At 48.4% G+C, this 15,430-nt stretch overlaps 1 protein-coding gene across 1 annotated transcript in view; it reads left to right on the top strand.

Moving 5' to 3' along the window:
* Positions 1-15,430, top strand: part of LOC141060136 (calpain-8-like) — a 64,933-nt gene that overhangs the window by 26,231 nt on the left and 23,272 nt on the right. The window contains exons 5-9 of the mRNA XM_073556419.1: positions 257-425; positions 1,764-1,847; positions 2,478-2,563; positions 4,638-4,712; positions 8,050-8,210. Of these exons, the coding sequence (XP_073412520.1) occupies positions 257-425; positions 1,764-1,847; positions 2,478-2,563; positions 4,638-4,712; positions 8,050-8,210 (575 nt within the window). The remainder of the gene's footprint in view (positions 1-256; positions 426-1,763; positions 1,848-2,477; positions 2,564-4,637; positions 4,713-8,049; positions 8,211-15,430) is intronic.

The raw sequence follows: 15,430 nt of genomic DNA, 5'->3' as shown, positions 1-15,430 counted from the left end.
AAGAAAACGATACAATTGTGGCTGCCCGTGGCCACCAGTAGGAGGAGCTTACGAGCTTACTAAAGGCAAATTTAAGATTTTCATATGTGTTTAGCTCTCTCTAGTGGTGGCTACAAAAAGCTGGAATTTTATTTACCTCAATGGCTCCATCTAGTGGGGAATTTGAGGTACTGCAACCTAAAATTAAAACACAGGAGGGTGAAAAAGGATTGCTCTACTTATTTCATTTAATTCTACCAATGACTTGTGCTGACAGGTTGAACGGTTCCTATGAAGCTCTGACAGGAGGCAGCACAATCGAGGGTATGGAAGACTTCACTGGAGGAATCTCTGAGCAATACGACTTGAAGAAGGCTCCAGCAGACCTTTACCAAATTATTCAGAAAGCCCTTAAGGCGGAATCTTTACTTGGATGCTCAATCGATGTAAGAAGGAAATATATAATCTATAATAGCTTTAGGGGGTGTTGGTTCTCAATAAGCAGATCCAGCTAAAGTATAAAGTCATGCAGGCAGTGCATCTTGGGAAAAAATATGCAAATTAGGTCTCTTCAAGAAGGAAGTAAAATGTCTCTCTACTGCCACCTAGTGGAGGTGGCTAAAATGTAACTCCATATCTGACCCTTTAATGATGGGCAACATGACTAGATCTAGTATGAACTGCAGTTACAGTAGAAATGGCAGCTTATTACCGCCCTCTTGTGGAAAAAGCTTTGAATTACAACCTTTATAAAGTCAATACAAGTTTGCTTCATTGGCTCCTTCAACTGGACAAACTATAAAACTGCATTCATCATACAGGTTTATAGAGGAGTGAGGATGGTTCATTGTCTCCCTCATGTGGTCAAAGTGAAAAATGCAATATAATATTCACAGCACTAGTGCCCTCACATGGACAAACTATGAACTGCAGTTTGTTATACACTGCTCAAAAAAAATAAAGGGAACACTTAAACAACAGAATATAACTCCAAGTAAATCAAACTTCTGTGAAATCAAACTGTCTACTTAGGAAGCAACACTGATTGACAATCAGTTTCACATGCTGTTGTGCAAATGGAATAGACAACAGAGGGAATTATTGGCAATTATCAAGACACCCTCAATAAAGGAGTGTTTCTGCAGGTGGGGACCACAGACCACATCTCAGTACCAATGCTTTCTGGTTGATGCTTTGGTCACTTTTGAATGTTGATTGTGCTTTCACACTCGTGGTAGCATGAGATGGACTCTACAGCCTCTGGACACTGCACTGACAGACACAGCAAACCTTCTTGCCACAGCTCGCATTGATGTGCCATCCTGGATGAGCTGCACTACCTGAGCCACTTGTGTGGGTTGTAGAGTCCGTCTCATGCTACCACGAGTGTGAAAGCACAACCAACATTCCAAAGTGACCAAAGCATCAGCCAGAAAGCATTGGTACTGAAATGTGGTCTGTGGTCCCCACCTGCAGAACCACTCCTTTACTGAGGGTGTCTGGATAATTGCCAATTTCCATCTGTTGTCTATTCCATTTGCACAACAGCATGTGACATTGATTGTCAATCAGTGTTGCTTCTAAGTGGACAGTTTGATTTCACGGAAGTTTGATTGGCGTTATATTCTGTTGTTTAAGTGTTCCCTTTATTTTTTTTGAGCAGTGTATAATTATCAACTCAGATACCCCAGTTAAAAAAAATAATAAGCAGCTAATAAAATCTTTTATACATTTTTTTTTTTTTACTATATTCTTTGAAATGTATAATTTTTTTTTCAAAATAGATTACAAATGCTTATGAAACTGAAAACATTACAAGCAGGAAACTGGTTAAAGGACATGCATATTCAGTGACCGGAGCTGAGGAGGTAATGTCTAGACAGATAATGATTTTTTGTATGTGTTATTCTGTTATATGGATGCTTTTTACTCTGTAAGAGAGGGATGCATGTCTCATTGCTGCATGCACAGGGTTAGTATGGCTGCATATGGCGGTCATATAGGTTTGCATTACTTAGTGACATCTCCGAGACAGGCATATTACAGACATTCCATACTGTCTTTAACCCTATATTTTACAGGATCATCATATATAACATTAAGGCTGTGTGCACACGCTGCGGATTCTGCTGCGGATCCACAGCGGATTTGGTCGCTGCGGATCTGCAGCAGTTTTTGCTGCGGTGTACAGTAGCATAATATCCTATGGAAAAAGAAAACGCTGTGCAGACGCTGCAGAATTTTCCGCGGTTTCAAAACCACAGAAAGAATTGACATGTCCGTTCTTTCTGCGGATTCCGCTGCGATTTGCCATTTCCTCCATTGTGGAGATGAAAAACTGCAGGGCAAAACCGCAGGATAATCCACAGGTAAAACCGCAGGTCTTTTGACCTGCAGATTTACCTGCGGATTTTACAAAATCCGCGCAGCCAAATCCGCACTGCAGTCCGCAGCGTGTGCAGTGTGCACATACCCTTACCATTCTCTCTATACCGTAGGTTCAATATCGAGGAAAGACAGTGCAGCTGATCAGAGTGAGGAATCCCTGGGGAGAAGTGGAATGGACGGGAGCCTGGAGCGATGAGTGCGTAATTAATTCATCTATAGTTAATAGCTCATATTGATCATAGTCAAATAATGTAAGGTATGACTGCCACCTTGTGGTGCACTGTAGGTACTGCAGATTTGCCACGTCTTGATTTTAGAAAATTCCAAGCAGCTGATGCCTGTATTACAAATGTGTATTCCAATTTACAGAGTGGGAAAATCAGTTACCAAACCTCTGACACCGCTTATCTTCAGTGTAACAAAGTACTGAGCATGTTCTCATCCACCATCGCTGTTACCTCTATACATATTAGATCTAATCATAGAATCATAGAATGGTAGAAGGGACCTCCGGGGTCATAGTGTCCAACCCCCTGCTCAAAGCAGGATTCACTAAATCATCCAGCCTCAGTTTGAAGACTTCCATTAAAGGAGAACTCACCACCTCTCGTGGCCGCCTGTTCCAATCATTGATCACCATCACTGTCAAAAAGTTTTCTTCTAATATTTGCTATGTATCTTCTCGGCTTTGCCCACTTTATATTAACTCCTTCCCGACATCGAGCATACATTTACGCTGATATCTGATTCCATCCCTTTGATCTTTCCTAGAACATGGCAGCTGTTTTTAACAGCTGATAAGTGCCCGGAACAGCCGGAGGTGGAATCGCGATCCACCCGCGGCTATTAATCCGTTAAATGCCGCTGTAAAACTACTGCAGCATTTCTGGCCATCCGGCCCCAAATCTGCCCATCGGTGACGCCCATCATGTGATCGCAGGTCACCGATAGGTTGGCTCCTGGAGACCTCTATGGTTGTCACTGCCGGATTGCTATGTGCGCCACCTGTGGTCGGCGCTCATAGCAAGTCAGCAAATCTGCTACATACAGGTGATCTGATCAACGCCTGTATCTAGCAGAGCCGATCGAGTTGTGCCAGCTTCTAGCCTCCCATGGAGACTATTGAAGCATGCCAAAAGGTAAAAAAAAGTTTTAAAAAATATTAAAAAAATATATATAAAAGTTTCGCCCCATTCAAAATAAAACAACAAAACAATAAAAAAAATCAAACTTACACATTCTGTATTTGACATTGCTGCGTTCAGAATCGCACGATCTATCAATAAAAAAAAGGATTAACCCGATCGCTAAACGGCTTAGCGAGAAAAAATGTCAAAACGCCAGAATTATGGGGTTTTTTGCTCATCGCGATGTTGCATTAAAATGTAATAATGGGCGATCAAAAGATCGTATCTGCACCAAAATGGTATCATGAAAAGCGTCAGCTCGGCGCGCAAAAAATAAACCCTCACCCTACCCGAGATCACGAAAAATGGAGATGCTACGGGTCTCGGAAAATGACGCAATTTTTTTTTTTTTTAACAAAGTATGGAATTTTTTTTTCACCACTTAGATAATAAAGAATCTAGACATGTTTGGTGTCTATGAACTTGTAATGACCTGGGGAATCAAAATGGCAGGTCAGTTCTAGCATTTAGTGAACCTAGCAAAAATCCAAACAGAGAACAAGCGAGGGATTGCACTTTTGTTTTACCATTTCACTGCACTTGGATTTTTTTTTTCCTGTTTTCTAGTACATGACATGGTAAAACCAATGGTGTCGTTCAAAAGTGAAACTCGTCCCTCAAAAAACCCAAGCCCTCACATGGCCATATTGACGGAAAAATAAAAAAAGTTATGGCTCTGGGAAGAAGGGGAGCGAAAACCGAAAATACCTCCGGTCATGAAGGAGTTAACTGTCAGGCGAATATGGCTCTGAGGAAAGTCTCAGGAGTCAGCATTTATTTATTACCAAGCAGTTTAACAGTTCGGAATGATGGCATGCTTACAAAACAATACAGATGTATCCGTAAATTCTAGTAAATAAGCGAGAATTATTGTTTCTCCGAAGGTCAACAAGTCACGGTCTCTTGGAGTACCATCACCTCGCCTGCACATCAGCAGTGCGAATCAGTGCAAGACAGATATTTTTTCAGGAATTACAGATTAGCAGAATAATTTAATAACTAACATCTGTGTGATATAGAGGAAAAGGAATATTGGAAATATGAAAGCATTAAAAATATCCAATATTTTTTGCCTTTTTCTAGCTCCCCAGAGTGGAATTACATTGATCCTAAAGTAAGAGCAGATCTGGACAAGAGGGCAGAAGACGGAGAGTTTTGGTGAGAATTGCAACTTTCTAAAAAAACATTAGTCTCGATGTATCACTGGATTTTGCACCTTTTTCCGGTGTAAAATAAGTGGCTCTAAGGCCGGGATCACACACAGCGTAATACGGCCGAGTCTCGCAGGTTTAAACCAAGCTCTGGCGCCGGCACTCCGGAGTGGAGTGTGCAGCCGCACAGCAATACATGGAGCTGCACGCTCCGCTCCGGAGTCCTGGTGCCAGAGCTTGGTTTCAACCTGCAAGACTCGGCCGTATCTCACTGTAGTGTGACGCCGGCCTAATAGTGAGTCTTCATTTGCACCTTATTCGTTATTTACCGTATTTTTCGGACTATAAGACGCACCGGACCATAAGACGCACCACAATTTTCAGAAGGAAAATAGGGAAAAAAATAATGTGTCAAATGGGGGTCCGTCTTACAGTCCGAATTCAGCTTACTTGGGAAGGGATCCGGCACAGGTGGAGGAGTGGTCACAGGGGTCATTCAGTGGTCCAGGCTCGTGCGGTGGCGGCTCTGTGCTGGGGCAGGTTGGTTGTGCTGGTGCAGCTGGGCTGGGCTAGGCTGTGCTGATGCGGCTGGGCTGGGCTGTGCTGGTGCAGCTGGGCTGGGCTGTGCTGGTGCAGCTGGGCTGGGCTGTGCTGGTGCAGCTGTGCTGGGCTGTGCTGGTGCAGCTGGGCTGGGCTGTGCTGGTGCAGCTGGGCTGGGCTGTGCTGGTGCAGCTGGGCTGGGCTGGTGCAGCTGGGCTGGGCTGGGGCAGCTGGGCTGGGCTGTGCTGGGGAGGCTGGGCTGGGGCAGCTGGGCTGGACTGTGCTGGGGAAGCTGGGCTGGGCTGTGCTGGGGCAGCTGTGCTGGGGCTGCTGTGCTGTGCTGTGCTGGGGCTAGAGCAGCTGTCCTGGGGCAGGTGGGGTGAGGGTGGCGGCTCTCTGTGCTCCGGTGGGACGAGATCTCGTTGCCGAGATTTGAATCTCATCCCCCGATGTTATGATTGAGTCACCGTAGGAGGCAAAAACAGAAATGCTAGATAAGTCCAGAAAACCAGAGAAGTTGGCAGCTATCGGATTGCAGACCCCTGAACCTATCAACACAACTAGCAGTAGCCATGGGGGGTTCCTACGATGCCCTAGACCCCTCGATCACAGCCGGAGAAATAGCTAGGCCTAAAGAAAGAAAGGGGAAAACTAAACTGCCCCAGAGTAGACCCCAAAGCAATAGGCAGCCCCCAACATATAATGACGGTGAAGCAAGATGAAAACACTAACACAGGCAGAAAGATAGACTGAGCAAAGATGGGGCCCTATCTAGCTAGATAGAAAAGGACAGGAAGGCTGCTGTCTGCAATCCGTGAAAAACCCTATGAAAATAGGAGCCAACAGACTGACAGTGAAAAAAGCCCTGAAGACGCTAGGCTTCAAAAAAACTATGTCAGTACTCAGGAATATTCTGAAGACAGAGCTACAGGCAAAAGGAGATTCAGCTCACCCCAGCAGGGAATGGCAGAATCCAGAAAAGCAAGGAAAACAAAAACAAAACACTAATGCAAACAGGCAAAGCAGAAAAACTTAGCTTAGAGGAGCAGGAATCAGACTGGTGTCCTAGAAGTCCACAGAGAAATCACCCGCAGGGCAGAAGGGCGTCGGCAGCCTTATATCCAGTCCGTGACTCCACTCAGCCAGTCATCCTCATCAGGTTCAGGTGCCTGATAATCAGGCTCATTACCTTCCTTCACCAGAATAGGGAGTTCACCAGACCTCAGTAACGAAGGGGAAAATGAACTCACAACACCCCGAGATCTCAGGACGAGATCTGAACCTGCGCATGCGCCGTCCCCGGACTGGCGGCCATCTTCCCGGCGTCCATGTTCCTGGAGGCCACCGCAACATGGCGGCGGCCAGCAAGGGATGTGCGGGGGGCCTCCGGGCTTGGAGGAAATGCCGGCGGAGCCGCCGCCCCTGCATCGGAGCACAGCCCGCTGCCACCACCGCACTACAGAGCCCCGCGGCACCCGCACCAGCCTCCAGCCATGATCGGAGGTTAGTATATTGCGACCATAAGACGCACCCCCCACAATTTTGGGGGGAAAAAGTGCGTCTTATTGTCCGAAAAATACGGTAGTTTATGGCATCTTTAAAATTAACTTTACTCACTTTTGGTTTTCTTCCACGCTGTGGATGTGGTTTCCTTATCAAGGTGCAAACAAAGATAAAAGGCAAAAAAAATCACCGAGAAAACAGCAGCGAATATCAAGACAACAAATGTAAAGTCGCTGGAAATGATGATTTGGGGCCTTTTGGGTTTCAATTCCTATCCAGTAGGCTGAAAACTGGTAGTGACCTAAAATTTCTCACAGCTGAGGGTTTGTTACAATTATATACGGCTTAGTTTCAAAATCGTTTTATTGAAACTTTGACAGCATAGAATATAGACATCAGCGGTTAACGATTTCCTGACACCGGGGGGGGGGGGGGTTAACAGGAATCATGGTTTATACTCTGACAATTAACACACAAAAACAAAAGAAAAAGAAAAGAAACCAAACAAAAAAGAGAGAATTGGAAGAGGGGGAGGGGAATTCTTAATTGGGGATAACATCCTGGTAATTAGTATCTTTATACACTATTAATTATCAAATAATTAATGCCTCTTATATCAGTCAATAAATCAGATCTTAATTGAAACCTCAATTCCAAGCTGTAAATGCCGGATCAGACCCCGATGCCTCATGTGTGGCCCGTGGCTGACTGCCGCAGTGCCGTTTCTACTGTGGGTCAATTGATGCCACTTTTCGTTAGGTTTTGCCTCCCATTGAATTTAATGGGGTTCGGGTATATTTGGTGAACATAGGGACGTTTGGAGCACCAAACCGAACTCCAGATTGACATATTTTTTGCAGCAATCGGCACAGAAAAGAGAATTGTACTAATGAACTACTTCACTCACAGATGATTGATTAGATTGGACAGAACTACAGCAAACCCTCAGCTGTGAGAAGCATTAGGTATTAGGTCTGCTGATATTATTAATCTGACTTTCTCCATTCACTGACAGCAAACAGAGATCATACTTTAGGCCGGGGTCAGACTTGCGAGAAACTCACATGAATCTCACATCTCAATACCCGGCACTGACACTGGCACTCGGACCGGAGCGCTCAGCTGCATAGAAATACATGCAGCCGCAAACTCCGGTCCCGAGTGCCAGTGTCAGTGCCGGGTATTGAGATGTGAGATTCATGTGAGTTTCTCGCAAGTCTGACCCCGGCCTTAGAAGGATACCGTTAACTGAATGGGATGTCCTACACATCTGCATGTGATTCTGTTTGTCACGGTTGCAGGATGGCGTATACAGATTGGGTGGTGCAATATTCTCGTCTGGAGATCTGTAACTTGACTCCTGACACCCTGACCGGTAATGACCAGCAGAAGTGGAATATAACGCTATTCAACGGCAACTGGATCCGGGGGTCTACAGCAGGCGGATGTCAGAATTACCCAGGTAACATATGTCCTACAGGTGAATAGTGAGTGCAGCTCTGGGGTGTAATACAGGATGTAACTCAGGATCAGTAATGTAATGTATGTACACAGTGACTGCACCAGCAGAATAGTGAGTGCAGCTCTGGAGTATAATACAGGATGTAACTCAGTATCAGTAATGTATGTACACAGTGACAGCACCAGCAGAATAGTGAGTGCAGCTCTGGAGTATAATACAGGATGTAACTCAGGATCAGTAATGTAATGTATGTACACAGTGACTGCACCAGCAGAATAGTGAGTGCAGCTCTGGGGTATAATACAGGATGTAACTCAGGATCAGTAATGTAATGTATGTACACAGTGACTGCACCAGCAGAATAGTGAGTGCAGCTCTGGAGTATAATACAGGATGTAACTCAGTATCAGTAATGTATGTACACAGTGACAGCACCAGCAGAATAGTGAGTGCAGCTCTGGAGTATAATACAGGATGTAACTCAGGATCAGTAATGTAATGTATGTACACAGTGACTGCACCAGCAGAATAGTGAGTGCAGCTCTGGAGTATAATACAGGATGTAACTCAGGATCAGTAATGTAATGTATGTACACAGTGACTGCACCAGCAGAATAGTGAGTGCAGCTCTGGGGTATAATACAGGATGTAACTCAGGATCAGTAATGTAATGTATGTACACAGTGACTGCACCAGCAGAATAGAAATGGCCGGAGCTGAGCCTCCCACCCTCCCATACGAGGCGTGGGCGGAGGCCAACATGACGGGGGGTTGGAAGACTTGGTGGGGGAGTAGCCATTTAAATGAGAGGGGCGTTATGGGGTATATAGGGGGAGGTGGGGGACATCCCTCCTTCACAGATCCCGCTCTTTTAACGAGGAAGCAGTCGGCACTCACCATGTCAGCGGTGGACCAGGTACTGGAGCGGTTGCAGGCTGCAGCCTGGTCGCAGCCTCCGGGATGGCTGGAAGTGCATGTGGCGGGAATTATCCCCGGGACCTCCAGGCAGTCGGCCCCGTCGGCGGTGAGGGAGCGGCGCTCAAGATGGGTGAGGCTTCCGGAGTGACTCTCACCCGATTCGACTCCCTGAGCCTCACGTCGCCACAGGAGCCCCTCCCGGGACCCTCCAGACTGGGCGCAGTGCAATTCCCGCACGAACGCGCCCCGCCCTTGGAGGAATCCACAAGCTCGGCAAGGGCCCGCGGCGGTGTCCAGGCCTCCGTCTCGCTCTCAGGAGGGGGCGGAGCCGCCACGCGCCAGGTGGCACAATTTACCTGTCCCATCGGGGGGCCACGGCGGCAGCGTGCCTGCCGCGCGGCCTGCTTCCTCCTCCAGGCTGCAGTCGTCCATCGGTAGAGTTGCGGCCTGCCAGTCAGCAGGGCACACGTCACCATCCCCCAGGGGTGGGGGGCATCGGTTCCTGCGGGGGGCCGCAGCAGCGGAGGGCCCACAGCGCGGCCTGCTTTGTCAGCCGGAACCGGGAGTGTTAGTCCTCACAGCAGCGCGTCAGCGGCATGCAGCATTGCGGGGCAGGTGCCATCGACTCCCACAGACGGAGGCAGGGGGTACTTTCCAGGCATCCAGGAGGCACCACGGGGGGCCATCGACGTCTCGACACAGAATACTGGTACATTAACAGGGGACCTCGGCATGGCGACCTGGGCAGCATCGTCATCCGGGGTCCAGAAATCGGGATCCCCCCAGGGGTTCAGGCCCCATACCCCTGTACTTCCTGTGGGGAGTCTCGGAGGTCAGCAGCAAGCCGGCGAGGTCTTCATCGTCAGGCGGGATGGCGAGGATGCATCCGCGGATCCAGGTTTTCCGGCTGGAGGGCACACAGCCCCCTCGCAGCCTGGTGAGTATGCTTCTGTGTCCAATGTTTGTCATCCACTTTTGTCGTCATAATCGGTAGGGGGGGTGGTCCGTCGGCTGAATCTCTCGGTGTTGGAGGGGGGTTGGCGTTGAGTGGGGTAGCCACGGTCGGGGGTGTTAATGATATGCTCGCAGATGTGCGTAATTTGCTTTTTCGCTTGGAGCGGGGTTTTGTCGCGCCATCTCCGTTAGCAGCTTGGGTTGGGTCGCAGGCCGGGGTGCCTGCTCGGCAGAGCGGGCCAGAGCCGGCGGGGTGCAACGGTGAACCGGTGTCGGTGCAAACTGAAAAGGAGAAGGAGTGCCGTGTTCATTTGGACGACAGGGCGCATGGGGAGGTGTATGTCTGCTTTGAAGGCCCGCTGGGAGCTCATTTAAAGAAAGAAGTGAAAGAGCGCATTTGGAAGGATGAGTACGTGGAGATATTTTCCTTGTTGCCTCTTGAGAAATTCAATTTGGATAAGAGTAAGAAAGAGGATAGCAAGAAGGAGGAGCATGAAAAACGCAGGTGGCGTCTAATCCCTCAGACGTTTGTCAACTGGCAGCAAGTCTTTGCCATTTTGGCAAGCGTCATTGGGGAAAAAGCCCCTGACAATTGCTCTGCACTGTTTTGTTACCTGGACGCTATAGGGGAAGCTTACAGAGTGTATGGGGGTCAGGCGTGGCTGAGGTACGACGAGCAATTTCAGCAAAGGAAGGCCGTTCGTCCTGCTATCCGCTGGGACCAGAAAGATATTGGCCGGTGGATGCGTGTTATAGCACAAAATAAGTTTGAGAGCTCCTTTCATGGGGGGGCTGGGATCACCAGCCTGAGTAGCAGTAACTCCAGCGTTACAAGCGGAAGCGGGCTAGGGCAAACAGGGAGTCACGAGTTGGGGCTGTGCTGGCAGTTTAACGACGGCCAGTGTAAGTTTGGGGCGAATTGCAAATTCAAGCATCTCTGCTCCAACTGCAACGGCGCTTCACACGGAGCGTCCAAGTGTTTCAAAAAAGGGAAGCCCAGAGCCGGTGGTGGTAATTCGCAAGGGGGAGACTCCAGTGAATCTGGAAAGGATGGTCCCTTATCTAAATCGATATATGGACAGGGATGAAGCGGCATTGCTGTACGCGGGTTTTAAGAATGGTTTTGTTATCCCTCATCCCCCGTTCGTCATTCCGCTAGTTTTGAAGAATTTGCGTTCAGCTCTGTTGCATACCGCGGTCGTTTCAGAGACACTTGAAAAGGAAGTTTTGTTGGACCGCATGGCTGGCCCCTTTGTTTCTCCCCCGTTTCCGGACTTGGTGGTTTCCCCTTTGGGAGTTGTTCCGAAAAAGGAGCCGAATAAGTTTCGGCTTATCCAGCACTTGTCTTACCCACGCGGGAGGTCGGTTAACGATGGTATTGATCCAGAGATATGTTCGGTGGTTTACTCCTTCGATTAGGTGGCTCTGTGGGTGCGGAAGTGCGGTCGGGGGGCCCTTATGGCTAAGACTGATGTCGAATCCGCATTTCGTCTTTTACCGGTCCACCCGGATAGCATGAAGCTGCTGGGTTGCTATTGGGAAGGTATGTTTTTTGTGGACAGGTGTTTACCCATGGGATGTTTGTTGTCCTGCGCGTATTTTGAAGCCTTCAGTTCCTTTCTTGAGTGGGTTGTGCGTGATGTTTCCGGTTTCGAATCAGTCATTCATTATTTGGATGATTTTTTTGTGCGTCAGCCCAGCGGATTCATTGCATTGTCACAGTATCTTGAAAGCCATTGAGTGGGTGGCTGAACGTTTTGGAGTCCCACTGGCACCCGGTAAAACGGAGGGCCATAGTACATGCCTGCGTTTCTTGGGGATTGTCATTGACACTGTGGATTGGGAGTTCAGGCTGCCTGAGGACAAGGTAGTGGATTTGCGGGTGGAAGTGGTTCGAGCGCGCCGTTTGAAGAAAATTTTGCTGTGTGATCTCCAGTCGTTGTTGGGGAAGCTAAACTTTGCATGTCGTGTTATGCCAATGGGGTGGGTTTTTCACGTAGGCTGGCAAGCGCTACTGCGGGGATTTGTGCCCCTCATCATTTCATCAGATTGTTGTCAGAACTCAGGGCAGACTTGGCGGTTTGGGAGTCTTTTTTGGAGGGGTACAATGGCCGCTCGTTGGTAATGGCCGAGGTTGTTGGTAACGACGCTCTGGATTTGTTTACGGATGCGGCTGGCGGGATCGGCTTCGGGGCCTACTTCAGAAGTCAGTGGTGTGCGTCTCATTGGCCCGATGAGTGGATTACGGCTGGCCTGATATGCAACATCACGTTGTTGGAGATCTTTCCGATCCTCGTGGCTGTGCATTTGTGGGGGCGGGAGTTTCAGGACCAGAGCGTGCGTTTCAATTGTGACAACATGGGCATGGTGTGTGCGATTGATGGTCTTACCGCATCGTCCCCTCCAGTAGTTCGAGTGTTACAACAGTTGGTTTTATCATGTTTGTCTTTGAATGCGCATGTGACCGCGACGCACGTTCCTGGTGTTAAGAACGAAATAGCTGACTCTCTTTCTCGTTCGCAGTGGGATTGTTTCTGCTCTTTGGCGCCAGAAGCAGAGAACGAGGGTTTAGCTTGTCCGGAGGAACAGTGGAAAGTGCCTTATGGGCCACAGAGTCGCTGATTGAGTCTTCTTTGGCCCCAAAAACATGGGAGGCCTACCGGGCAATATGGCGGATGTGGGAGGAGGTTCTTACAGTCGGCCTGGTCATCGGTCCTGGGCAGGATCGGGAGGGAATTTTGTTGTCTTGGTTAGGGCGTGGCGCTACCGAGGGATGGTCTTGTGCGAAAGTCTCGCGCGTCTTGGCCGGATTGTCTTTTGGTTTTCGCTTGCGCGGAAGTCGGGATTTGACGAAGACATTTTTGGTCAAAATGGCGGCAAAGGGTTTTCGCCGCTTCAGAAGCAGGGGCGATTTGAGGCGGCCAGTATCTTTCAATTTATTGGAGGAGTTGGGCCTCATTTTGGAGTCGGTATGTTCTTTGCGTTACGAGGTTTTGTTGTTTTGTCTAGCTTTTTCGTTTGCATTTTTTGGGGCTTTACGGGTGGGGGAGCTCGTTTCGCCCAGCAAAGAGTTGATAGGCGGGTTATTGGCTAGGGATGTCATTTTGACCTTGCGAGGTGTTGAATTCTGGCTGCGGCGGTCCAAGACGGATCAGTCAGGAAAAGGCCGCCGAGTGGTGTTGGGCAGCATGCCTGGTTCTTCAATGTGCCCCGTTCAGTGCTTACAGTGTTTTTGGGAGCTTCGTCCCAGCTTGAGCGGTTCCCTGTTTCACGTCGACAGCGGTAGTCTGTCTCGGTACCAGTTTGGCGCCGTTTTTAAGAAGTCCATTCGGTTGTTGTGCCTGGACGACTCCCGCTTTGCTCCTCATTCTTTCAGGATAGCGGCAGCTGGGGGTTTGGGTCTGGCTTCTATACAGCGCATTGGTGGTTGGAAATCCAATCGGTACCGTAGTTACATTAGGCCTTAATTTCGGGGGGGGGGGGGTGGCTCGTGTTGAGCATGGGGGGGGACATAGAGGGTTACGTTCACTTGTATTTCAGATATTTTTTTATGTTAGCACTGCCTTTTTAGTTTCAGGTGTCGAGCCTTTGCTGGTTTGGATTTTTGGTCATTCCTTCGTTTATTGGAGAGCATTGCGAGCCGATGTTAGGAACAAAGGCAGACAACTGGGCTTCCCCAGGACCATGGCGGTGGTGTGGTGGCTCGGTTTCAGGGGAATGGAGTGAAGAAGGGTATTGCAGGAAATACATGAGTGCACCCAGTTGAATCGTGCACCGGACATTCTTGTTCTTCATGTCGGGGGTAACGATCTGGCGGTCCAACCTTTTTCGGGAACTGATAAAGGACATCAAGCAGGATTGCTTGCGGTTGTGGTTGTTGTACCAGGGGGTCACTATCGTCTGGTCCGAAATTGTTCCACGTAGGAGATGGCGTTCTATGAGGTCCTTGGCAAAGGTCAAAAAGGCCAGGATAAAAGTTAACAGGGCGATGTCTTCTTTGTTGTTAGGAATGGGGGAGTGGCTGTGCGACATTTTGACCTGGAAAAGGGCGAGGGTGATTTTTGGCTGGCCGACGGGGTCCATTTAAACATTGTTGGTTCTGACATTTGGGCTCTTGGTCTTCAGGAGGGCATAGAGAGGGCCATAGCATGGCGGGTTGGGGGGGTCTCGGGCCGTTGAGGTGTTCGTTGTGGCAGTTTGGAGGAGGGGGGAGTCCTTGAAGTCGGTTGGAAATTGGTTTTGGAGACTCAGTGTATAGGGTCTCCTCCGTTCAAAGGTACATTGGTGGTGATCTGGTGAAAGGTGGATGGGAGTTTCCGACAGAAGTGAGCGGATCCCCAAGTAGCTTAGTGGACAATATATCTCGGTGTGTTGGTGATCCTGAGCCTGTGGGGTAATGGCTGGGAGCAATACGATGGGTTTTGTTCACAGCATTTCGGGCTACTTCACCTAGATCTTGTGGCTTCAAGGACTCCTCCTCAGTGTTCAAGTTATTGTATTTATGTTATTCATAATATATTGTTTATTGTTTGTTGTTTTACTAAAAGGCTGCTGTGGCCATACAAATTCCAAAGAAATTACCCGTCTCTGTGTCTTGGTGAGCGGCGTAACGGTTTTTTTTATACAGGTGGGGTGGTTCGTGATGTGGAGATGCCCTGGTCTCCCCGCAGGCAAACAACTTGACAATACCAACGTCAAGTGAGTGCAGCTCTGGGGTATAATACAGGATGTAACTCAGGATCAGTAATGTAATGTATGTACACAGTGACTGCACCAGCAGAATAGTGAGTGCAGCTCTGGAGTATAATACAGAATGTAACTCAGGATCATTAATGTAATGTATGTACACAGTGACTGCACCAGCAGAATAGTGTGTGCAGCTCTGGAGTATAATACAGAATGTAACTCAGGATCAGTAATGTATGTACACAGTGACTGCACCAGCAGAATAGTGAGTGCAGCTCTGGGGTATAATACAGGATGTAACTCAGGATCAGTAATGTAATGTATGTACACAGTGACTGCACCAGCAGAATAGTGAGTGCAGCTCTGGAGTATAATACAGGATGTAACTCAGGATCAGTTATGTAAGTACACAGTGACTGCACCAGCAGAATAGTGAGTGCAGCTCTGGAGTATAATACAGGATGGAACTCAGGATCAGTAATGTAATGTATGTACACAGTGACTCCACCAGCAGAATAGTGAGTGCAGTAAAAATTTAGACATTCTAAAAATATACCATATTTATCATAGTGTGGTAGGGGCCGGGATTGGGGGGTGCACCACTGCTTACCCTGTCCGCATGACGCAGACACCAGGCGATGCAAGGACGAGGCGGAGACAGA

This window comes from Dendrobates tinctorius, unplaced genomic scaffold (assembly GCF_039654945.1).
Source record: "Dendrobates tinctorius isolate UK_male_01 unplaced genomic scaffold, ASM3965494v1 ptg000232l, whole genome shotgun sequence".
Lineage (NCBI taxonomy): Eukaryota > Metazoa > Chordata > Amphibia > Anura > Dendrobatidae > Dendrobates > Dendrobates tinctorius.
Note: the sequence above shows the minus strand (reverse complement) of the source record. Positions and strands in the feature narration are given on the sequence as shown.